This window comes from Cyclopterus lumpus, chromosome 21, assembly GCF_009769545.1.
Source record: "Cyclopterus lumpus isolate fCycLum1 chromosome 21, fCycLum1.pri, whole genome shotgun sequence".
Taxonomy (NCBI): domain Eukaryota; kingdom Metazoa; phylum Chordata; class Actinopteri; order Perciformes; family Cyclopteridae; genus Cyclopterus; species Cyclopterus lumpus.
Window position 1 is genome coordinate 41,199 of NC_046986.1, and position 25,616 is coordinate 66,814.

Below are 25,616 nucleotides of genomic sequence, written 5' to 3' on the forward strand. Positions count from 1 at the left end.
ACTCTATAGAGACTGTGTCTGTCCCACGGCCACTTAAATTAAGTAAATCAAAAGTAACCAGAAGAGGAGTCATACAAAATAACCTCATACAAGTTAACAACACTAGTGCAACAAAACAGGATAATTAAATGTGGACTCCTAAATATTAGGTCTCTGTCATCTAAAGTTGTATTAGTAAATGATTTAATATCAGACAATCACATTGATTTATTGTGTCTTACTGAAACCTGGCTGAGCCATGAAGAATATGTCAGCCTAAATGAATCAACTCCTCCAAGTCATATTAATACTCACATTCCTCGAGGCACCGGCCGAGGAGGTGGAGTAGCAGCCATCTTTGACTCAAGCCTATTAATGAATCCTAAACCTGAACTAAACTACAACTCATTTGAAAGCCTTGTTCTTAGTCTTTTACATCCAACCTGGAAAACATTACAGACAATTCTTTTTGTTATACTGTACCGGCCACCAGGTCCATATTCAGAATTTATATCTTAATTTTCAGAGTTTTTATCAAGTTTAGTCCTTAAAAGTGATAAGGTTATTATTGTAGGAGATTTTAATATTCATGTGGATATTGACAATGATTGCCTTAGTACTTCATTTATCTCATTGTTGGACTCGATTGGCTTCTGTCAGAGTACAGAAACCCACTCACTGCTTTGGCCACACCCTCCACCTTGTTCTTACATATGGCATTGACATTGAGCATTTGGAGGTCTTCCCACAGAACCCTCTTCTGTCAGACCATTACCTCATACCTTTTGAGTTTATACTCCCGGAGTGTACACCGTTAGTCAAAAGTTTCTACACCAGATGTCTAACTGACAGTGCTGTAGCTAAATTTAAAGAAGCAATTCCTTCTGCATTTGATTCAATACCACGTCTCAATGTGACGGAGGACTCCTGTGCTAACTTTAGTCCGTCCCAGATTGATCATATTGTCGATAGTGCTACAGGCTCACTGAGAATGACACTAGACTCGATAGCCCCACTGAAGAAGAAGACAGTGAGGCAAAGGAGGTTTGCTCCCTGGTAGAACCCTCAGACCCGCGACCTAAAGCAAACTTCACGAAAGCTTGAAAGCATATGGTGTTCCACCAATCTGGAAGAGTCACGCTTAGTTTGGTGAGACAGCCTTAAAACATATAAAAAGGCTCTCCGTAATGCCAGAGCAGCCTATTACTCATCAGTAATAGAGAAAAATAAGAACAACCCCAGGGTTCTCTTTAGCACTGTAGCCAGGCTGACAGAGAGTCACAGCTCTGTGGAGCCGTGTATTCCTATAGACCTCAGTAGTAATGACTTCATGAACTTCTTCAATGAAAAGATTTGAACTATTAGAGGCAAGATTGATGATCTCTTGCCCTCAACTACTGCCGATCTGTCATCAAGAGGAGTGGCCTTGGAAACGGCTGTATGCCCTGGTGTATATTTGGATAGCTTTTCTCCCATTAACCTAGACCAATTGTCTTCAACGGTTTCTACTTCTAAACCGTCTACCTGTCTCTTAGACCCCATCCCAACGAGGCTGCTTAAAGACGTGTTGCCTTTAATTGGCACCTCTCTGCTGGATATTGTTAATGTGTCTTTGCTAACAGGGCATGTACCACATTCCTTCAAAGTAGCTGTAATTAAACCTCTCCTGAAGAAGCCCACTCTTAATCCAGAGGTGTTGGCTAACTACAGACCAATCTCTAACCTTCCCTTCCTCTCTAAGATCCTTGAGAAAGTAGTCGCAAATCAGTTGTGTGACTTTCTACATCAGAATAGTTTATTTGAGGAGTTTCAGTCAGGATTTAGAAAACACCACAGCACAGAGACAGCACTGGTGAAAATTACAAATGACCTCCTAATTGTATCAGATAAAGGACTCATCTCCGTACTGGTCTTGTTAGACCTTAGTGCTGATAAAGGACTCATCTCCGTACTGGTCTTGTTAGACCTTAGTGCTGCGTTCGACACCATTGATCATGACATCCTATTACAGAGACTGGATCAGTCGATTGGTTTAAATCCTATTTATCAGATCAATCTCAATTTGTATTTGTAAACGATGAAGCCTCAATGACCACCAACGTTAATCACGGAGTTCCACAAGGTTCTGTGCTTGGACCAATTTTATTTACCTTATATATGCTTCCTTTGGGCAATATTATCAGGAAACACTGCATAAACTTTCATTGCTATGCAGACGATACTCAATTATATCTATCGATCAAACCAGAGGAGACCAACCAGCTCGCTAAAATTCAAGAATGTCTTAAAGACATAAAAACATGGATGACCTGCAACTTCCTGATGTTAAACTCAGACAAAACTGAAGTTATTTTACTGGGCCCTGAACACCTCAGAGATCAATTATCTGGTGATGTGGTTTCGGTAGATGGCATTTCCCTGGCATCCAACACCACTGTAAAGAATCTCTAGTTATCTTTGACAGAGACTTGTCCTTTAACTCCCACGTTAAGCAAATCTCAAGGATTGCATTTTTTCATCTACGTAACATTTCAAAAATCAGGCACATCTTGTCTCAAAAAGATGCAGAAAAGCTGGTTCACGCATTTGTTACTTCCAGACTAGATTACTGCAACTCCTTATTATCAGGCTGCTCTAATAAGTCTCTTAAATCCCTCCAGTTGATCCAGAATGCTGCAGCTCGTGTACTCACAAAAACTAAGAAAAGAGATCACATGACTCCTGTATTAGCTGCTCTGCACTGGCTCCCTGTAAAATCAAGAATCACATTTAAAATTCTTCTCCTCACCTACAAAGCCTTGATTGGTGATGCACCATCATATCTTAAGGAGCTTGTAGTACCATATTGCCCCACTAGAGAGCTGCTCACTAAATGCGGGGCTACTTGTGGTTCCTGGAGTCCTAAAAAGTAGGATGGGAGCAAGAGCCTTCAGTTATCAAGCTCCTCTTTTATGGAACCAGCTTCCACTTTCAGTCTGGGAGGCAGACACAGTCACCTCATTCAAGAATAGACTTAAGACTTTCCTGTTTGATAGTGCTTATAGTTAGGGCTGAATCAGGTTTGCCCTGGTCCAGCCCCTTGATATGCTGCTATAGGCTTATAGGCTGCTGGGGGATGTTTTAGGATACACTGAGCACCTATCTCCTCTTCTCTCTCTCCTTATGGATGAATTTACATCTCTCCATTGCACCTTATTAACTCTGCTTCCTCCCCGGAGTCGTTGTGACTTCACGTCTCATAGGGTCCATTGGACCTGGAGGTGTCTGATGCTGGTGAACCGGTCTCCCACGTTGGCCCTGCTGATGCCCCGCCCCCCCTCCTCTCTACCTCCTTCTGTTTCATGGATTGGAGTTCCATTCATACATTGTCATATTCATGTAATGTGTTTATGTAACTCTGTAACTCTGTTCATCTGGTCACATGACATCTCTTCATCTGTCCATCCGGGGAGAGGGATCCTCCTCTGTTGCTCTCCTGAAGGTTTCTTCCCTTTTTTCCCTGTCAGGTTATTTTTGGGGAGTTTTTCCTGATTCGATGTGAGGTCAAAGGTCAGGGATGTCGTATGTGTACAGATTGTAAAGCCCTCTGAGGCAAATTTGTAATTTGTGATATTGGGCTATACAAAATAAACTGAATTGAATTATTAATTAATATCACGAGACAATATTTATTTTTCTTCAGTTTAAGTTCGATTTAAACTCAATTATCATAATAATTATGACTTTGATGCCAGACAACGATCACAGTAACAAATATCCTCTTAGATTTCACAGCCATATCCTGCATGATTGCCATATTTTAACCACATCTGCTCACCTGCGTTACTGAACATCTTGTTCTTCACGATCACCTGGTAGCTGTTCAGGGCCTCTGGGAACATGTCGTTGTTCGCATACTGGTTGGCAAGGTTGAGCAAAACCTGGTAACGAGAGACACGTTTATTATTAGCAGCGTGGGATCATGAGAGTTGTTGGGATTCCCTCAGTGTTCGTCATTCAGGAGTATCCTCCTCAAACAAACCTGCGTATTAAACCTGCTGAGGACTAAAAACTACAGCGTCCTCTGGTTTGAACACAAATCCACTAAATGTGCAACACAAGTCCAGTTGTTTTTAGACATTTTAAAGCAGAAAGGTTCTCCCTTACGGAGTAGGTGAGGTCCAGATTGATGTGGTCTGCGTTGCCAGAGTGTTCCCTCTGTCTCACCAGCGTTCTCTCCTTCCTCCCGGCCTCTTTGGCTTTTTCAAGAGCCTGCAGAAACACATCAGTAGGAGCACAGACACCATGAGCTGTATGTGAAGATATCCTCCTCTCTCCCGACTAGGGTTAGGGTTAGAGTGTGAAGCATTGGCAGTCTGACCAGCTGTGAGGCTCCACTGCTCTGTGCCATGCAGCTCTCTTTTATCAGGTCGTTTACTTTCTTCTCCAGGATCTTGATCTTCTCCTCGGGCCTGCAGGGAGCACAGAAGCAGTATGATGAGGCCGTTCAGTTCTATCTGCAGAGAGACAGAAGCCTGTTCCTCTCTCCGACTTCCACTCATAGTGGAGAGAATAAAACCGTGTTTCAATACATATTAGAATACCAGTTTGGATGCATTAGCTAGTAGTAGTCAACAATATAAGATGTTACCCATAATTAAATCATGTTTAGTTTCACTGCAAGAAGTGTTATATTGTTATATTAATATATTTTTATATAATGATGTACTTTATTCTGACTGAATATGCATCTTTAGATCCCATAGCCCGAAAGGGAAAACACTCATCTTGGATGATGCAGGTATAATCTTAAAATGTTAAAGAGAGTTTAAACATTTGAGTAAGAATGCTTTCTCGTCATTGAAGACATTTTATAACTCGATTTTATTTACATTATGTTATAGACTTATTTAATTTATTATTTAAAGTTGAAAATTGTTATTCTAATTTAATTATAATTGTATTAAACTAGATTGTGTAACACACTGTTTAGTACTAGATCTGTTATTATAGCTTTAATGTTATTGTATTACATTTTTATCATGTTATTGTACATTGGTCTCAAATTATTATATCGCTGAATGGCTTTTGTCTTCTGTTGTTTTCACGCTCCACACTTGTTCTGTCTTATTTTCTTCATCTGTGAAAACTTTGAACTGCACTAAGCTGCATGAAAGGTGCTATAAAAATTAAGAGTGTCAACTCACGTGTCCTCATTCTTTGCTTCAAGTGGAGCTGCAGGGCCTCTGGACTGACCCAGAGGGTCAAAGGTCGAGCCTGAAAATACAAAATCAGACTTTATTGTTTGCATAGAAGTTCATGCTAATACAAATTGATAAATGTGGGTTGATGAAGATTAGACGCTGCTGTGCTGACGCGGCCTCTTTACAACCGTGTCTATTCCTGAAGATTAACGAATCAACACGTATGTATTTATGGAGCTCACCGCGGGTCAGAGATGAGGTGTAACCGGCGGCTCTGACGGCCGTCATCGGGCGGGCCGCTCCATCCTGTCACATTGGAAAACCAAAAATTATATAGTGATATATTTCCTTATCACAATGTTCTATTGTTAATGTTCAGCAGGTTCTCATTGAGCTTTGAGTAAATACATGTGAACATACTAACATTAATGCCCCATAAGAACTCTGCTTGCTCACCTGCACAGCTCCGGTCATGGTTCGGCCCATTGAAGAGACCAAAGGGATCCGAGCCTTCGTGAAGCATAAGGGACAAGAATTGTGAAGATAAATATTATTTATGACGCAAATATAAAACAAAAACATGTTAACTAATAAGAGAGCATGTTGGAAGTGTTCTTCATCGTTATCTTGGTTGTTCTGAGTGTGTATTATTCATTTATCCTGTTAAAATGACACCAATCTTTGTTTTAAACAAACTGTGACACCTACTGTAAAAAACGGTGAATTCACCTGTGCAACAGTGGGGCTTATTTAATATATTGTCTAAATGATATCTTTCTCCTTTTCTTTTTAAATATTATGATGAAAGTCAAGTGTTCAATAAGAGAGCAGAGTGCAGGACTGCTGCAGCTGTTAACAGGTGTTATTCTGAATTCTTCCGTGTCATTGTACTTACGCCAATGGAAGTCGCTAAAGGCCGAGCTCCAATGGCAGTGCCAGGAAATTTGGCAGTCATCTGCATATTAAAGACATGACATCTTATTATGAGTATCAACAATTTAGTGCAATTAGGACATACTGCATCCTCTTCCACACACACACACAAGTACCTCAAAATTGGTCATTACTACTGTATTTGAGTAAATGCAGTACTGGAAGAAGTATTACTCAAGTAAGAGCTGCAATACCTCAGTGTAGAAATACACAGTTACAAAATAAAGTCCTGCATGCTACTTGAGTAAAGTACAAAAGAATTTGTATACAAATATATGTAAAGAACTGTAAGAAAAGTATGTATCATACAAGCTCATTTCAGAATCATACCTATAGTTTATTTGTATCACTGTATTATAATTATCTAGGCATTCTTGTGATCATCACTTTAATGTAGCAGCTCAGCTGGTAAAGGCGGGGCTTATCTTAAACCTAACTGCTGTCTAGCTTAACATATAACAACATATCATAATGAATTACTTGATTGTATTTTGCATTCATAATCTGAATCTGCAAAGTAACTAGTAACACTATAGTCAGTACTCACCGGAGGTCTTCTTCCATGACTTATCCTCACTGCTTGCTGGAAGCCCACGTCATTCTCCAACTCCTTGAATTTAGTAAATAATTAGTAATAATAAATTATATTCACAATAATAATTAAATATAATTAAAGTAAATAAAATGAATAATAATCCATAAAATAAATAAAATAAGACAATATATTTAAAAAATATTTAATCGAATTAAGATAAATAATTAAAATGAATAAATAAAATATTCCATACAATAAATAAAATAGGAGAATATATTAAAAAGTATTAAATATTGAATTAAAATAAATAAATAAATAACATGTTCCATAACATAAATACAATATTTCCCATTATCAGTTAAAGTGATAAGAAATAAAAAAGGTAAAAATAAAATAAATAAGGAATGTATTTAAATAAATAATGTATAGCACTTTCAAAATAAAAATGGCAGTCAAACAATAATGAAAAAAAAAAAAAGACATCGTAAAGCAAACATTGACCAAAAGGATCTACATATGAGAAATAGTAAAAAAATGGCACTTACTTATGGTATTACGTATGGCACTTGCTAATGCTATTACTTATGGTATTTTGTACCAAGTGCCATAAGTAATACCATAAGTAAGTGCCATAAGTAATACCATAAGTAAGTGCCATAAGTAATACCATAAGTAAGTGCCACAAGTAATACCATAAGTAAGTGCCATAAGTAATACCATAAGTAAGTGCCACAAGTAATACCCATAAGTAAGTGCCATACATAATACAATAAGTAATACCATAAGTAAGTGCCATACATAATACCATAAGTAAGTGCCATGAGTAATACCATAAGTAAGTGCCATAAGTAATACCATAAGTAAGTGCCATACATAATACCATAAGTAAGTGCCATGAGTAATACCATAAGTAAGTGCCATGAGTAATACCATAAGTAATACCATAAGTAAGTGACATAAGTAATACCATAAGTAAGTGCCATACGTAATACCATAAGTAAGTGCCATAAGTAATACCATAAGTAATACCCATAAGTAAGTGACATAAGTAATACCATAAGTAAGTGCCATACATAATACCATAAGTAAGTGCCATGAGTAATACCATAAGTAAGTGCCATGAGTAATACCATAAGTAATACCAAAAGTTAGTGACATAAGTAATACTATAAGTAATACAATAAGTAAGTGCCATAAGTAATACCATAAGTAAGTGCCACAAGTAATACCATAAGTAAGTGCCATACGTAATACCATAAGTAATACCCATAAGTAAGTGCCATAAGTAATACCATAAGTAAGTGCCATACGTAATACCATAAGTAAGTGCCATAAGTAATATCATAAGTAATACCATAAGTAAGTGCCATAAGTAATACCATGAGTAAGTGACATAAGTAATACCATAAGTAATACAATAAGTAAGTGACATAAGTAATACCATAAGTAAGTGCCATACATAATACCATAAGTAAGTGCCATACATAATACCATAAATAATACCATAAGTAAGAGCCATAAGTAAGTGCCATACGTAATACCATAAGTAATACCCATAAGTAAGTGCCATAAGTAATGCCATAAGTAAGTGCCATACATAATACCATAAGTAATACCATAAGTAAGTGCCATACATAATACCATAAGTAATACCATAAGTAAGTGCCATACATAATACCATAAGTAATACCCATAAGTAAGTGCCATAAGTAATGCCATAAGTAATACCATAAGTAAGTGCCATAAGTAATAGCATAAGTAAGTGCCATGAATAATACCATAAGTAAGTGCCATAAGTAATACCATAAGTAAGTGCCATGAGTAATACCATAAGTAAGTGCCATAAGTAATACCATAAGTAAGTGCCATGAATAATACCATAAGTAAGTGCCATAAGTAATACCATAAGTAAGTGCCATACATAGTACCATAAGTAAGTGCCATAAGTAAGTGCCATAAGTAATAGCATAAGTAAGTGCCATAAGTAATAGCATAAGTAAGTGCCATAAGTAATAGCATAAGTAATACCATAAGTAAGTGCCATACGTAATACCATAAGTAAGTGCCATGAGTAATACCATAAGTAAGTGCCATAAGTAATACCATAAGTAAGTGCCATGAATAATACCATAAGTAAGTGCCATAAGTAATACCATAAGTAAGTGCCATACATAGTACCATAAGTAAGTGCCATAAGTAAGTGCCATAAGTAAGTGCCATAAGTAATAGCATAAGTAAGTGCCATAAGTAAGTGCCATAAGTAATAGCATAAGTAAGTGCCATAAGTAATAGCATAAGTAAGTGCCATAAGTAATAGCATAAGTAATACCATAAGTAAGTGCCATACGTAATACCATAAGTAAGTGCCATACGTAATACCATAAGTAAGTGCCATAAGTAATACCATAATTAAGTGCCATAAGTAATACCCATAAGTAAGTGACATAAGTAATACCATAAGTAATACCATAAGTATGTGTCATAAGTAAGTGCCATAAGTAATACCATAAGTAAGTGCCATAAGTAATACCATAAGTAAGTGCCATAAGTAATACCATAAGTGCCATAAGTAATACCCATAAGTAAGTGACATAAGTAATACCATAAGTAAGTGCCATAAGTAATACCATAAGTATGTGCCATAAGTAAGTGACATAAGTAATACCATAAGAAAGTGCCATAAGTAATACCATAAATAATACCATAAGTAAGTGACATAAGTAATACCATAAGTAAGTGCCATACATAATACCATAAGTAATACCATAAGTAAGTGCCATACGTAATACCATAAATAATACCATAAGTAAGAGCCATAAGTAAGTGCCATAAGTAATACCATAAGTAAGAGCCATAAGTAAGTGCCATAAGTAATACCATAAGTAAGAGCCATAAGTAAGTGCCATAAGTAAGTGCCATAAGTAATACCATAAGTAAGTGCCATACGTAATACCATAAGTAATACCATAAGTAATACCATAAGTAAGTGCCATAAATAATACCATAAGTAATACCATAAGTAAGTGCCATACATAATACCATAAGTAATACCATAAGTAAGTGCCATACGTAATACCATAAGTAATACCATAAGTAAGAGCCATAAGTAAGTGACATAAGTAATACCATAAGTAATACCATAAGTAAGTGCCATAAGTAATACCATAAGTAAGTGCCATAAGTAATACCATAAGTAATACCATAAGTAATACCGTAAGTAAGTGCCATAAGTAATACCATAAGTAAGTGCCATAAGTAATACCATAAGTAAGTTCCATAAGTAATACCATAAGTATGTGCCATAAGTTAGTGACATAAGTAAGTGACATAAGTAATACCATAAGTAAGTGCCATAAGTAATACCATAAGTATGTGCCATAAGTAGGTGACATAAGTAATACCATAAGTAATACCATAAGTAAGTGCCATAAGTAATACCGTAAGTGCCATAAGTAATACCATAAGTAAGTGCCATAAGTAATACCATAAGTAATACCATAAGTAAGTGCCATACATAATACCATAAGTAATACCATAAGTAAGTGCCATAAGTAATACCATAAGTAAGTGCCATAAGTAATACCATAATTAAGTGCCATAAGTAATACCATAAGTATGTGCCATAAGTAAGTGACATAAGTAATACCATAAGTAATACCATAAGTAATACCATAAGTAATACCATAAGTAAGTGCCATACGTAATACCATACATAATACCATAAGTAAGTGCCATAAGTAATACCATAAGTGCCATACATAATACCATAAGTAATACCATAAGTAAGTGCCATACGTAATACCATAAATAATACCATAAGTAAGAGCCATAAGTAAGTGACATAAGTAATACCATAAGTAAGTGACATAAGTAATACCATAAGTGACATAAGTAATACCATAAGTAAGTGCCATACATAATACCATAAGTAATACCATAAGTAAGTGCCATACATAATACCATAAGTAATACCATAAGTAAGAGCCATAAGTAAGTGACATAAGTAATACCATAATTAAGTGCCATAAGTAATACCCATAAGTAAGTGACATAAGTAATACCATAAGTAATACCATAAGTATGTGCCATAAGTAAGTGCCATAAGTAATACCATAAGTAAGTGCCATAAGTAATACCATAAGTAAGTGCCATAAGTAATACCATAAGTGCCATAAGTAATACCCATAAGTAAGTGACATAAGTAATACCATAAGTAAGTGCCATAAGTAATACCATAAGTATGTGCCATAAGTAAGTGACATAAGTAATACCATAAGTAATACCATAAGTAAGTGCCATAAGTAATACCATAAATAATACCATAAGTAAGTGACATAAGTAATACCATAAGTAAGTGCCATACATAATACCATAAGTAATACCATAAGTAAGTGCCATACGTAATACCATAAATAATACCATAAGTAAGAGCCATAAGTAAGTGCCATAAGTAATACCATAAGTAAGAGCCATAAGTAAGTGCCATAAGTAATACCATAAGTAAGAGCCATAAGTAAGTGCCATAAGTAATACCATAAGTAAGTGCCATACGTAATACCATACGTAATACCATAAGTAATACCATAAGTAAGTGCCATAAATAATACCATAAGTAATACCATAAGTAAGAGCCATAAGTAAGTGACATAAGTAATACCATAAGTAATACCATAAGTAAGTGCCATAAGTAATACCATAAGTAAGTGCCATAAGTAATACCATAAGTAAGTGCCATAAGTAATACCATAAGTAAGTGCCATAAGTAATACCATAAGTAAGTGCCATAAGTAATACCATAAGTAAGTGCCATAAGTAATACCATAAGTAAGTGCCATAAGTAATACCATAAGTAAGAGCCATAAGTAAGTGACATAAGTAATACCATAAGTAAGTGACATAAGTAATACCATAAGTAAGTGACATAAGTAATACCATAAGTAAGTGACATACATAATACCATAAGTAATACCATAAGTAAGTGCCATAAGTAATACCATAATTAAGTGCCATAAGTAATACCATAAGTATGTGCCATAAGTAATACAATAAGTGCCATACATAATACCATAAGTAATACCATAAGTAAGTGCCATACGTAATACCATAAATAATACCATAAGTAAGAGCCATAAGTAAGTGACATAAGTAATACCATAAGTAAGTGACATAAGTAATACCATAAGTAAGTGCCATAAGTAATACCATAAGTAAGTGCCATACATAATACCATAAGTGCCATAAGTAATACCCATAAGTAAGTGACATAAGTAATACCATAAGTAAGTGCCATAAGTAATACCATAAGTATGTGCCATAAGTAAGTGCCATAAGTAATACCATAAGTAATACCATAAGTAAGAGCCATAAGTAAGTGCCATACGTAATACCATAAGTAAGTGCCATACATAATACCATAAGTAAGTGCCATACGTAATACCATAAATAATACCATAAGTATGAGCCATAAGTAAGTGCCATAAGTAATACCATAAGTAAGTGCCATATGTAATACCATAAATAATACCATAAGTAAGTGCCATAAGTAATACCATAAGTAATACCATAAGTAAGTGCCATAAGTAATACCATAAGTAATACCATAAGTAAGTGACATAAGTAATACCATAAGTAAGTGCCATAAGTAAGTGCCATAAGTAATACCATAAGTAAGTGCCATATGTAATACCATAAATAATACCATAAGTAAGAGCCATAAGTAAGTGCCATAAGTAATACCATAAGTAAGTGCCATATGTAATACCATAAATAATACCATAAGTAAGAGCCATAAGTAAGTGCCATAAGTAATACCATAAGTAAGTGCCATATGTAATACCATAAATAATACCATAAGTAATACCATAAGTAATACCATAAGTAAGTGACATAAGTAATACCATAAGTAAGTGCCATAAGTAATACCATAAGTAAGTGCCATATGTAATACCATAAATAATACCATAAGTAAGAGCCATAAGTAAGTGCCATAAGTAATACCATAAGTAAGTGCCATATGTAATACCATAAATAATACCATAAGTAATACCATAAGTAAGTGCCATAAGTAATACCATAAGTAAGTGCCATAAGTAATACCATAAGTAATACCATAAGTAAGTGCCATAAGTAATACCATAAGTAATACCATAAGTAAGTGACATAAGTAATACCATAAGTAAGTGACATAAGTAATACCATAAGTAATACCATAAGTAAGTGACATAAGTAATACCATAAGTAAGTGACATAAGTAATACCATAAGTAAGTGCCATTCAAGTACCACTGACGTGCTAATCTGTTTTTATTCAAGGTTTATTAAAGATAAAACGTTATACGATAAATTCAAACCACAAACGCAGTGAAAGCACATTAATAAAACTGTGTTTTAAAGAGGTTTATTATTTACATATTTATCGTCCAAATCCATGATTTTAAAAAGAGTTATGCTGTTCTTCCTTATTCTTGACATATTTATCGCTTTATAGCTGTTTTAGAGCGCATAGCTGCTACTTTACCTCGGAGTCGAACGTCGGATTGTAGTCGTTGTAGCCGGAATAAAGGTCCTCCTCCTCCACAGCCAGGTGCACGTGCTCCATCGCTCCCTCTCCGGTGTGGGGCAACGAAACGCGGATGAATAATAAGTACGAATTCAACCGTTATATGTGTTTATAGGCGGTAAACAGCGAGAATAGTTTGTTGTCGTTTCAGGATTGCAATCCCACAATTCAACGCGGCGTGGGTGGGGACGGTTTACGCTTTCTAACGTCTGATTGGTTAGTTCCGCGTCAATCATCGACTCGCGTGAACACGATTGGTCAAAGTGGATTTCCTCCGTTGCTACGATACAGACCTAACCAAACCGCTAGATTTTATCTGAAGCAATTTTTAAATAACTCATAATGAACAAAAGCAGAGAATTAAAGGCAGATATGTTCGTTTTAAATTGACTTAGATATCAATAAATAAAAACTAAATAGGAATACATCTATAAATGTTTCAATACAGAAATAAATGCTGAAATTAAAATGGAAATAAATACATATACATATAGATAAATAAATAAAAGTTGATAATCAAACAGGACATAAAGAAATACATATATATTTATTCAAAACATTTTGTTCACCTATGTTTATTTATTTCGGCACTTAATTCAGCATTTAAATTATTCGGTATTTATTTCACCATTTATTTATTTGTATTTATCTATTTATACATTTATTTATGCATTTATTTGTTTATTTCTATATTTATTAATACATTTATTAAATGCATGTATTTATTTATACTTACCTTATATTCTGTCCTCCATAGTATATCGCAGTCTTTTGTGTGCGTGTGTGTGTGTGTGCGTGTGTGTGCGTGTGTGTGCGTGTGTGTGCGTGCGTGCGTGCGCGTGTGAGTGTGCGCGTGTGAGTGTGAGTGTGCATCTGTGTGCGGGTGTTTTCTTTTGGTCCTTCTGGGCTACCGTACCGGCAGGGAGTAGCGTGACTAGTAAAGGGGCGGGGCCACAGTTCTCGTGGAACCTTTCCGTCTTATCTGAGCTCTTCATAACATCTTAAAATGAGCTCTTCTGACACGAAGATCATCACTGTGATCGGCAGGTGAGCATGAAAAGACGCGTTTGCATGTTGTTTCAACTGCTCACGGGTTTTTATTGAAGCTTATTACTCTGCTGGTTGTGCAGCTGACATGAACATTACTTCCTTTACTGATACATTTGCAATTTCATTGTTTAATTTGAGTTATTTTATATGACTAAGATCATTCCCTGACAGCTTATATCGTTATACCTTTGCAGCAACTCTTTCAATCAAGAGGTTTGTTTTAGAAGTGTAATAAAATCTGAACACAAATGAACACTTATCATGCAATTAACCTTTGAACTCTATGTTACTACAAAGACTTCTGTCATTTACTGCATTGTCTCTGATAAAGATCAGCTGTAGCGTCTTTTTAGGGCATTTATCTCTAAATAATCATAATAACACTGCTTTATTATTTCAGAAAGGTCAGTTGTATTTAAATGAATGAATGAAACTAAGACTGTCAAGGTGAGGGGACAAAAACAAGCTCTTGGCTTTCAATGATTAACTATGATGTAATCGTCGTTACTCTACACATCACTTTTGTTTTTGGTCATTTAATTACTTAAATTGACCGTACTAGTTACAATATACCGTGGAAAGATGTTGCTTTATTTAGTAGGAATAATCCAAATACATTTTTTGGGGGGGGGGACTTACATAATTAAGTTGCATTATTACAGACAATAGTTATTACATAATCTATATTATTTATAGCACTGACATTATTATTTTGCTCTCTGTGTCTCTGTGTCTCTGTATCTGTGTCTCTGTGTCTCTGTGTCTCTGTGTCTCTGTGTCTGTGTCTCTGTGTCTCTGTGTCTCTGTGTCTCTGTGTCTCTCTGTCTCTGTGTCTCTGTGTCTCTCTGTCTCTCTGTCTCTCTGTGTCTCTGTCTCTGTGTCTCTGTGTCTCTGTGTCTCTGTGTCTGTGTCTCTGTGTCTCTCTGTGTCTCTCTGTGTCTCTCTGTCTCTGTGTCTCTGTGTCTCTGTCTCTGTGTCTCTCTGTCTCTCTGTCTCTCTGTGTCTCTGTCAGTGGGCTGATCGGCCGCTCCTGGGCCATGGTGTTCGTCAGTGGAGGCTACAGCGTGAAGATCTACGACAACCAGCCGGGACAGTCGGCCAAGGCCGTCGCGGAGATCAGGTCAGCCTCACGCCGTCCTGCAGAAATCACTCCATTGACTTTATAGTTACAAACACACTCTGATCCCTTGTCTCTCCTTCTGATTTATTGGCAGAACTGCAATATAATAATGTGTGTTATCGTTAGAGTACAATGAGCCCTTCATATCTAGATAGGGACACTACATATCTACACTCTTAAGGGCACCGTACGTCTCTGACACGATTCCACTAAATCCTACACACTGCTCTGTAATTAAACCCATCTTTATAGGAATAAAAGGTCAAGTTACAGATATAGTGTACGCTATGTTCACTATGCCTAACTTTACTTGAGTCAACTCGTGCTTTTTTTGTACGCTGACAAAGGATTGCAAGGTGGCGGGGACTTTTTGTTAAAAGGATAGTTAATCCCCAGAATTAATTACATTTATTTGTCCTCGTACCCAGAGAACAATAGTTTTAACGCCTTTTTATTCTGAGGAAATACTGTAAGAACAATAACTAAATATGAGACGTGTTTGTCTTTCAATGGAATCAAGATTAAATCATATACCAAGTTGTGCCTAATTTGCCTTAAAGTAGCACAGACCAACTCAAATATCATAACATTGGATGGTTGAATACATTTGTTGGCTCAGGAATCATGCATGATCAGAAAGTCCCTTATCTGCTATATAAGCTTATCTGCTGCTGGCAGTAAAACAAAATAAAAACGCTCACAATAAGTTAATCGGGGGAAATTTTCGTTATCGGGACAATCGTTCAGTCTGATTTAAAAAACAAACAAAAAAAAACAGGATTTATCATGAAAGGAAAAACAGACAGACTGATATTTGTCTTTTTATTTATTAATTTAGGCTATCCTTTTATTTTTGAAGGGGAAGCTTGTGAAATATGATCACCTAATTTAATATTATTTGTTTTTCAATTAAGAGGATGTTTTATCAAAAAGATCTTTATTATATAATTTATATTTTATATTATAATTGATTTATTCATAATTTGTTATAATGCAACTGATATATCTTATTTTACATTCTATCATTTTTATTTTATATTTTTAATTATTATATTTTATATTTATTAATTTTTTTTTTTTTTTTAATAATAACATTCTTTTTGGATTGAATAAGGTGAAGTGATTACAGTAGGTTCCATAAGAAATCTGCTGCCTTCTATATTTCGATAACGGTTTAAAAGAGAGTTGCGTGTCACGGTCTCTCCGTCTCTTTGTCGGCACAGGAAGCAGCTGGAAGAGCTGCAGGAAGCTCACATGCTACGAGGAGAGCTGGAAGCCACGAAGCAGCTCGCCCTGCTCAGCAGCCACGAGGACCTGGCAACGGCGCTGGAGGGAGCCTTCTTCATCCAGGTGACCCCCAGAGCACCTGCACATGATGTGTCCTTAAAGCTGTTATCAAGATCTAATTGATCACATGATGTGTCCTTAAAGCTGTTATCAAGATCTAATTGATCACATGATGTGTCCTAAAGCTGTCATCAAGCTCTAATTGATCACATGATGTGTCCTTAAAGCTGTCATCAAGATCTAATTGATCACATGTGTCCTACAGCTGTCATCAAGATCTAATTGATCACATGATGTGTCCTAAAGCTGTCATCAAGATCTAATTGATCACATGATGTGTCCTAAAGCTGTCATCAAGATCTAATTGATCACATGATGTGTCCTAAAGCTGTCTAATTGATCACATGATGTGTCCTTAAAGCTGTCATCAAGCTCTAATTGATCACATGATGTGTCCTTAAAGCTATTATCAAGATCTAATTGATCACATGATGTGTCCTTAAAGCTGTCATCAAGCTCTAATTGATCACATGTGTCCTACAGCTGTCATCAAGCTCTAATTGATCACATGATGTGTCCTAAAGCTGTCATCAAGATCTAATTGATCACATGATGTGTCCTTAAAGCTGTCATCAAGCTCTAATTGATCACATGTGTCCTTAAAGCTGTCATCAAGATCTAATTGATCACATGATGTGTCCTTAAAGCTGTCATCAAGATCTAATTGATCACATGTGTCCTTAAAGCTGTCATCAAGCTCTAATTGATCACATGATGTGTCCTAAAGCTGTCATCAAGCTCTAATTGATCACATGATGTGTCCTTAAAGCTGTCATCAAGATCTAATTGATCACATGATGTGTCCTTAAAGCTGTCATCAAGCTCTAATTGATCACATGATGTGTCCTTAAAGCTGTCATCAAGATCTAATTGATCACATGATGTGTCCTTAAAGCTGTCATCAAGCTCTAATTGATCACATGATGTGTCCTTAAAGCTGTCATCAAGATCTAATTGATCACATGATGTGTCCTTAAAGCTGTCATCAAGATCTAATTGATCACATGATGTGTCCTTAAAGCTGTCATCAAGATCTAATTGATCACATGATGTGTCCTAAAGCTGTCATCAAGCTCTAATTGATCACATGATGTGTCCTAAAGCTGTCATCAAGCTCTAATTGATCACATGATGTGTCCTAAAGCTGTCATCAAGATCTAATTGATCACGTGTCCTAAAGCTGTCATCAAGCTCTAATTGATCACATGATGTGTCCTAAAGCTGTCATCAAGATCTAATTGATCACATGATGTGTCCTAAAGCTGTCATCAAGCTCTAATTGATCACATGTGTCCTAAAGCTGTCATCAAGATCTAATTGATCACATGTGTCCTTAAAGCTGTCATCAAGATCTAATTGATCACATGATGTGTCCTAAAGCTGTCTAATTGATCACATGATGTGTCCATAAAGCTATAAGTACATTGACTCAAGTTCTGTGTAATTTGAGGTGCTTTTATTTTAAGTATTTCAATTTAATGTTACTTAATACTTATCCTACACTACATTTCATTTGTAGAAGTTGTACTTTCTACTAACAACATTACATTTGATTCGTTTATAAAATATGATTCTGTGCCACAGATTAAACCAGTAAACAGTACATTAAGTAGTTAAATGTTACATTAATATGCTGCTTATTTGTTAAATAATAAAACTGTAATAATATTCCCATCATATCAAAGGGACAAAGTACTTTTTCTGTATATTTTGATGCTAATACCTTTCTACTTTTACTTTTTTGGCTCAGTCACATTTTAAGTGCACTATTTCTACTTGTAAAAGAGTATTTCTCCACTGCGGTATTAATACTTTTATAAGCTCTTCTTCCACCACTGCAGTGTGGGTAACAATATGTTGTTGGTTTATTTACTGGTTCATCCATGAAGAAAATATATCATTATAGGGATCTTAGTCTGGTATTTTTAGCAAAAACAAAAAATCCCTGTTTGTCCTCAAGGGGGCGCAACATCATTGGTTAATATGTGTCCTCAGACCCCACTGATGGATTTTAAATGAAGGTTAGCACAAAATTCATAGCTGAGTTTTGACTCTTTGTGGATTTTATGTGTAATGTTTTACAATATTTTTTTTATTGTTTGCCAAATTAATTTAATTAAATGACGATTAAAATCCCCAATTCAAATGCTAAAACATACATGAAACACAAAAAAAGAAAAGCTTATTAGTTTTTGTACCTGATGGCCCTCCCTATTAAATCAGATCCAAATGTTTTCTAACTAACCTGAATTTCTCAGAGCTGGATGCCGTAATATGATTGCCTTATAACGTCAGCTTAATAGTGAACATGTGACACGTGTGCATGTCATGTGTTGTACATGCTTTGCAGTGTAACTTTTCTTGCAGCTCAAAGATGCCGGGATACTTTCAGGATTTTATTCAGGTTCTCTCAGTTGAATCAATGTGCATGTTCTTGTGTGACGTTGGTTGAATAAATAATAGCGAAGTAAACAACTTTAATTTGCATTTTAAAAGTCTCCAAAAAAAGGTGCCTGCATGCACGCGCGTAAACACACTTCCTTCCTGGCAGGGCGCTGGTATTTAAATATCGTTAATGCAGCAAAATAAGGCTATATAAGGTGTTTGTATTGGGTTGCGTGTTGCTGTCACTACATCTGTTAAAAAGGTGCTCTCCACTGATTGGCCCAGAAAGGCCGGGAAGTGGTTGTCCGTTACCTCCGCGCCGAGCCCTGCTTCCATGAGGCCTTTAACTGTCGAGAACTCTTTTGAGAAACGCTTGAGTTGGAAGTTGTCATGACAAGAGTTATCACTCATCTTGGCCATTCGTGTCATGCTTAGAAATCAAAAACGGACTTCTTAAGCCAAAAGAAATCCAGCGCAGAGAGAGACGTGTAGGGCGAGGATTAATCAATACTCTGTACAAATTTCAGGAACAATAGAGGACTCATCATAAACAGGGCAGTTTTCTCTGTTCAGATAGTCGGTGTAACATTTCCTGTTGGCACGACACTGACCGACCCGATTTCACTCTGTTATTGATCCGGCTTTTCCTGGAGGAGGTGAGGGAGTGCACGTTCCAGAGCATAGCAATAACTCACACAGGGACTGACATCAAGCTATATGAAGGGAACGGTACAACATGTACCACTAAGAAGTGAGCTGTAAGTGCATTCCCACTCTTCACATCTCTCTTGAGAGACACCTGTCATTCCCAGTATGGCGTCACATTAGCGCTCCCAGATCCTGCAGGTATGCTGCTCGCCCAGAGGCCTTTTGATGGATGTTTCAAAAGCACGCTGACGTCCCACTACTGCTGTTGAAGAGCCACTCCTCTGCAACACTCCGACAGGCCAGGCAGTCACAATAAATATAGCCACGCCTGTGGTGGATAGGTTAATACATGAACTGGTTGCATCCAGTTTTTTAGATGCAGGAACAATTTGTCCTTTGTTGCCAGGAAAGATTTTCATCCGAGTTGTTTTGTAACTTGTAATCAAAGAAAGATTTAGGACAAAGTTTAAACGATCATTTGATTTAACCAAATTAATTATTGGACTTTTAGTGGTATTTATCTCTTAACTGATAGTTTGGGTTTTATTTATCAGAGTACATTCTCAATACAGTAGTTTGATGTTTAACAAGAGACAATAGTATTTATTTATAAAATAAATTGACAAAAGACGCATTTTGTTGTCTTGGACTCAAAAACAACAAAACCCATCTGTAACAGGTTCCTGCTGTCACGTACGGGTTTCTTCAATACAGTTAAACTACAAAGTGTTATCAGTAAGATACATTTAAGTGCTACTAAAGTGCTACTACGGCTCTACCAGTCGAAAAAAATGTGTTTTTAGTCTGTAGAGACTTTTTGCTGTCCTGATGTCAATGAGGAGCTCGTTCCACCAATGAGGAGCCAGCACAGCAAACAGTCGGGACTTTGTTGAGTGTTTTAGCTCGAAGTGAAGGAGCTACAAGCCGATTGGCCGAAGCCGAGTGAAGTGAACGAGGTGGGGTGTGAGGTTAGACCATGTCCTGGGTGTGAGGTTAGACCATGTCCTGGTGTGAGGTTAGACCATGTCCTGGATGTGAGGTTAGACCATGTCCTGGTGTAAGGTTAGACCATGTCCTGGGTGTGAGGTTAGACCATGTCCTGGGTGTAAGGTTAGACCCTGTCCTGGTGTGAGGTTAGACCATGTCCTGGGTGTAAGGTTAGACCATGTACTGGGTGTGAGGTTAGACCATGTCCTGGATGTGAGGTTAGACCATGTACTGGGTGTGAGGTTAGACCATGTCCTGGATGTGAGGTTAGACCATGTCCTGGGTGTGAGGTTAGACCATGTCCTGGATGTAAGGTTAGACCATGTCCTGGGTGTGAGGTTAGACCAGGAGGGTGTGAGGTTAGACCATGTCCTGGGTGTGAGGTTAGACCATGTCCTGGGTGTAAGGTTAGACCATGTCCTGGGTGTGAGGTTAGACCATGTCCTGGATGTAAGGTTAGACCATGTCCTGGGTGTGAGGTTAGACCATGTCCTGGGTGTGAGGTTAGACCATGTCCTGGGTGTAAGTTTAGACCATGTCCTGGGTATGAGGTTAGACCATGTCCTGGGTGTAAGGTTAGACCATGTCCTGGGTGTGAGGTTAGACCATGTCCTGGGTGTGAGGTTAGACCATGTCCTGGATGTGAGGTTAGACCATGTCCTGGGTGTGAGGTTAGACCATGTCCTGGGTTTGAGGTTAGACCATGTCCTGGTGTGAGGTTAGACCATGTCCTATGTGTGAGGTTAGACCATGTCCTGGTGTGAGGTTAGACCATGTCCTAAGGTTAGACCATGTCCTGGTGTGAGGTTAGACCATGTCCTGGGTGTGAGGTTAGACCATGTCCTGGGTGTAAGGTTAGACCATGTCCTGGGTGTAAGGTTAGACCATGTCCTGGTGTGAGGTTAGACCATGTCCTGGGTGTAAGGTTAGACCATGTCCTGGGTGTGAGGTTAGACCATGTCCTGGGTGTGAGGTTAGACCATGTCCTGGATGTGAGGTTAGACCATGTCCTGGGTTTGAGGTTAGACCATGTCCTGGTGTGAGGTTAGACCATGTCCTATGTGTGAGGTTAGACCATGTCCTGGTGTGAGGTTAGACCATGTCCTGGTAACCAGTGAAGGTCGTGGAGGAGCGGAGGATTGTGGGTAAATTTCGGTCGGTTGAAGACCAGTCGAGCAGCTGCATTCTGGATGAGCTGTAGAGGTCGAATGGCATTAGCAGGTAGACCTGAAGGAGGGAGTTACAGTAGTCTAGCTGTGAGATGATCAGAACCTGGACCAGAGCCTGGACCAGAACCTGGACCAGAACCTGTGCCGCCTTCTGAGTGAGAAGGGGTCGTATTCTCCTGATGTTGTACAGCATGTACCTACAGGAGCGTGTTATTGTGGTAATGTTGGCAGTCAGGGAGCGTTGACTGTCAAGAGCAAGGGTGGGCAAACTACGGCCCGCGGGCTGGATCCTATCGACATAACTATCGACATTCTATTCTTTGCGTTAATATAGATTATTATAATATTTTTTTCCATTGAATGACATATTTGACACTGAACTTGTTCGTCTTTATCTCCGTAAAAGTGTCCAAATGAGCATAAAATATCACTAAGACCCTGAAATTCTGTCTCTTGTGTTATCATATACTGAATGCAAGCAAAACTACAGAGCAAAATCACACTCTGATTGAACCAATCTATGACCTGTCAGAAACGATGGATATCAGGGGCCCCAAGAAAAATTTGCTGCGTGCACACATTCACCAGGATGACACTCCCTTGGGTCTTAGCCCTCCCTTTCTTGGAATCCTACAAACACCCCTGCTCTTCATCCATCTAATACTGGCCCGGCCCATCTGTCAAATTTTTAAAGTCAATGTGGCCCCTGAGCCAAAAAGTTTGCCCACCCCTGGTCAAGAGTCATTGTTTTAACCAAATGTCTTCTTCAGGGAGTCAAAAGATGAAAAGGAGTAAAAAAACATCTTCTTTTGACTCTATGAAGATGAAACCTGGTCAAAAGATGACAGGAAGTCAAAAGACAGGGAGTCAAAAGATGAAAGGAAGTCAGGAGACAGGAAGTCAGGAGACAGGTAGTCAAAAGATGACAGGAAGTCAGGAGACAGGTAGTCAAAAGATGACGGAGTCGGAAGACAGGTAGTCAAAAGATGACAGGAAGTCAGGAGACAGGTAGTCAAAAGATGACAGGAAGTCAGGAGACAGGTAGTCAAAAGATGACAGGAAGTCAGGAGACAGGGAGTCAAAAGATGACGGAGTCGGAAGACAGGTAGTCAAAAGATGACAGGAAGTCAGGAGACAGGTAGTCAAAAGATGACAGGAAGTCAGGAGACAGGGAGTCAAAAGATGACGGAGTCGGAAGACAGGTAGTCAAAAGATGACAGGAAGTCAGGAGACAGGTAGTCAAAAGATGACAGGAAGTCAGGAGACAGGGAGTCAAAAGATGACGGAGTCGGAAGACAGGTAGTCAAAAGATGACAGGAAGTCAGGAGACAGGTAGTCAAAAGATGACAGGAAGTCAGGAGACAGGGAGTCAAAAGATGACGGAGTCGGAAGACAGGAAGTCAGGAGACAGGTAGTCAAAAGATGACAGGAAGTCAGGAGACAGGTAGTCAAAAGATGACAGGAAGTCAGGAGACAGGGAGTCAAAAGATGACGGAGTCGGAAGACAGGTAGTCAAAAGATGACAGGAAGTCAGGAGACAGGTAGTCAAAAGATGACAGGAAGTCAGGAGACAGGTAGTCAAAAGATGACAGGAAGTCAGGAGACAGGTAGTCAAAAGATGACAGGAAGTCAGGAGACAGGGAGTCAAAAGATGACGGAGTCGGAAGACAGGTAGTCAAAAGATGACAGGAAGTCAGGAGACAGGTAGTCAAAAGATGACAGGAAGTCAGGAGACAGGTAGTCAAAAGATGACAGGAAGTGAGAGGACAGGGAGTCAAAAGATGACAGGAAGTGAGAGGACAGGTAGTCAAAAGATGACAGGAAGTGAGAGGACAGGGAGTCAAAAGATGACGGAGTCGGAAGACAGGTAGTCAAAAGATGACAGGAAGTCAGGAGACAGGTAGTCAAAAGATGACAGGAAGTCAGGAGACAGGTAGTCAAAAGATGACAGGAAGTCAGGAGACAGGTAGTCAAAAGATGACAAGAAGTCAGGAGACAGGTAGTCAAAAGATGACAGGAAGTGAGAGGACAGGGAGTCAAAATATGTATGTGTGTGTGTGTGTATATGTATGTATATATATATATATATATATATATATATATATATATATATATATATATATATATATATATATATATATATATATATATATATATAAACACACTTCTGTCTTACTTTCCCTGTTTGTGTGTTCCCAGGAGTGCGTATTTGAGCAGCTTGAGGTCAAGCAGAGCGTCTTTCAGGACATTGAGCGTCTTGTGGGGAAGGACGTCATCCTGAGCAGCTCCACTTCCTGTCTGGTGCCCAGCAAGGTCTTCTCCAAAGTGCAGAACAGGAGTCGCTGCCTCGTCTCCCATCCGGTTAGTGATGCTGTGGCCCTGGTGGGGTGCAGCTATTTATTTCATTACTGAAACAGTAACAAACACAAATCTGTTTCATTAAACTGCCCACGTTTGCTGGATCTGTTGTCTTAGTTACGTTGTTCTCAATGTATCAGTGTTATTACATTGTAATGTTCCACCAAAATATTTCACGTCAATCCACCAGATAGATTATGGTTGCTGACGCATGTTTACAAAGCGTTTTCCATGAGGAGAGTAACCAATTCACCATTGCCAGCTATTTTGTTACATAACGACAAACAGTGTCCCAGTTGTTCATAAAAAATATCTAGATTTTACTTTGGGGAATTACTAAATGTTTCAGCCCTTTTTATCTGCTGACCCTGAAAAAATAACCATTTAGTTTAAGCCACCCATCCTTAAAGGTGAAGCTGATTTAGCTACGTGTCACCAGCGAGCTTCAGAGGATTCAGTCGTCACTCCACAAATGCACTATCATGCTCTTTTCTGTCAGTACTTGTCTTAGTGATGCTGATAGATTTCAAGTGTGAAAAGCTTCATCGTCACTGTTGGTGGAGGACAGAGTGCCGTAAACTGCACTGTCAGTAGTCCGTCTAATGTCATCAGGTCTCTGAATAAAAACAAGATGAAATAAAACAAAACAAAAAAGGAGTAAAGTTTAAAAACGGCACAACTGGCAAACCATGTCAGAAGTCTGACTTGACAAAACTAACCGTAGGTGAAGAAAATGTATTCCAAAAAAACCACTAATTGTTGTATTGTTCATATATTGTCGTAAGTGTTGTATATTATATATTATGTTGCATACTATTAAATAGTGAAATAAAATGTGGTGTGGAGATTAATGTTATAAAGTAGTTTATTCTGCTGTATATAAGTAGTAACAAGACATGTCACCTGGCATTTTAGCCTGGTGTTTGACTCAGTCTTATAAATCAATCAATGAATCTTTTATTAACAACCACTCGACCAAGGTTGGTGATATTTTTGCATAAAAAAATCTTCCTCAAGGTCTTGGGTGTCTTAATGTGGTACTTTTTATTAAAATGTCAAAAGTTTTTAAACCAAACCCCGGCATTACTTCTGTGGTTTTCCTCAAGGAAGGATATTTGATCGGTTGTATCAGCTGTTAAAGACACAGGACTGATGACTGACTCTCTCTCCCTCCTCAGGTAAACCCACCTTACTATGTCAAACTAGTGGAGCTGGTACCTCACCCAGAGACGGCAGCAGCGGTTATGGACACCACCCACTTCCTAATGACCAAGGTAAAGACCACGGCCTAAAGAATCCTCGCTATGTCAGGATGCACCGAGTCAATAGCAAGTTTATGAGTGTAAACACGTGAACAATTAATG

General features: G+C 37.8%; 2 protein-coding genes across 6 annotated transcripts in view; one reads left to right on the forward strand and one right to left on the reverse strand.

Annotated features, from left to right (window-relative positions):
- The window catches only part of ift88 (intraflagellar transport 88 homolog), a 36,936-nt gene extending 23,575 nt beyond the window's left edge, over positions 1-13,361 (reverse strand). For 2 of the 5 annotated variants that reach the window (XR_004611776.1, XM_034561240.1), the window contains exons 1-9: positions 13,147-13,353; positions 6,643-6,705; positions 6,058-6,117; positions 5,619-5,672; positions 5,405-5,468; positions 5,166-5,235; positions 4,340-4,430; positions 4,126-4,230; positions 3,797-3,899 (exon numbers count right to left, since the gene is read on the reverse strand). Coding sequence is in view for 4 of the 5 variants with exons in the window: in XM_034561240.1 (XP_034417131.1) it covers positions 3,797-3,899; positions 4,126-4,230; positions 4,340-4,430; positions 5,166-5,235; positions 5,405-5,468; positions 5,619-5,672; positions 6,058-6,117; positions 6,643-6,705; positions 13,147-13,227 (691 nt within the window). In the remaining variant the exon portion in view is untranslated. Of the gene's footprint in view, positions 1-3,796; positions 3,900-4,125; positions 4,231-4,339; positions 4,431-5,165; positions 5,236-5,404; positions 5,469-5,618; positions 5,673-6,057; positions 6,118-6,642; positions 6,706-13,146 lie in introns of all 5 variants that reach the window. The other 3 variants (XM_034561242.1, XM_034561241.1, XM_034561238.1) reach the window with 2 other exon arrangements.
- A 760-nt stretch (positions 13,362-14,121) lies between these two features.
- cryl1 (crystallin, lambda 1) overlaps positions 14,122-25,616 on the forward strand; it is a 28,783-nt gene continuing 17,288 nt past the window's right edge. The window contains exons 1-5 of the mRNA XM_034561473.1: positions 14,122-14,235; positions 15,251-15,358; positions 16,582-16,708; positions 24,094-24,255; positions 25,431-25,526. Of these exons, the coding sequence (XP_034417364.1) occupies positions 14,195-14,235; positions 15,251-15,358; positions 16,582-16,708; positions 24,094-24,255; positions 25,431-25,526 (534 nt within the window). The 5' untranslated portion in view covers positions 14,122-14,194. The remainder of the gene's footprint in view (positions 14,236-15,250; positions 15,359-16,581; positions 16,709-24,093; positions 24,256-25,430; positions 25,527-25,616) is intronic.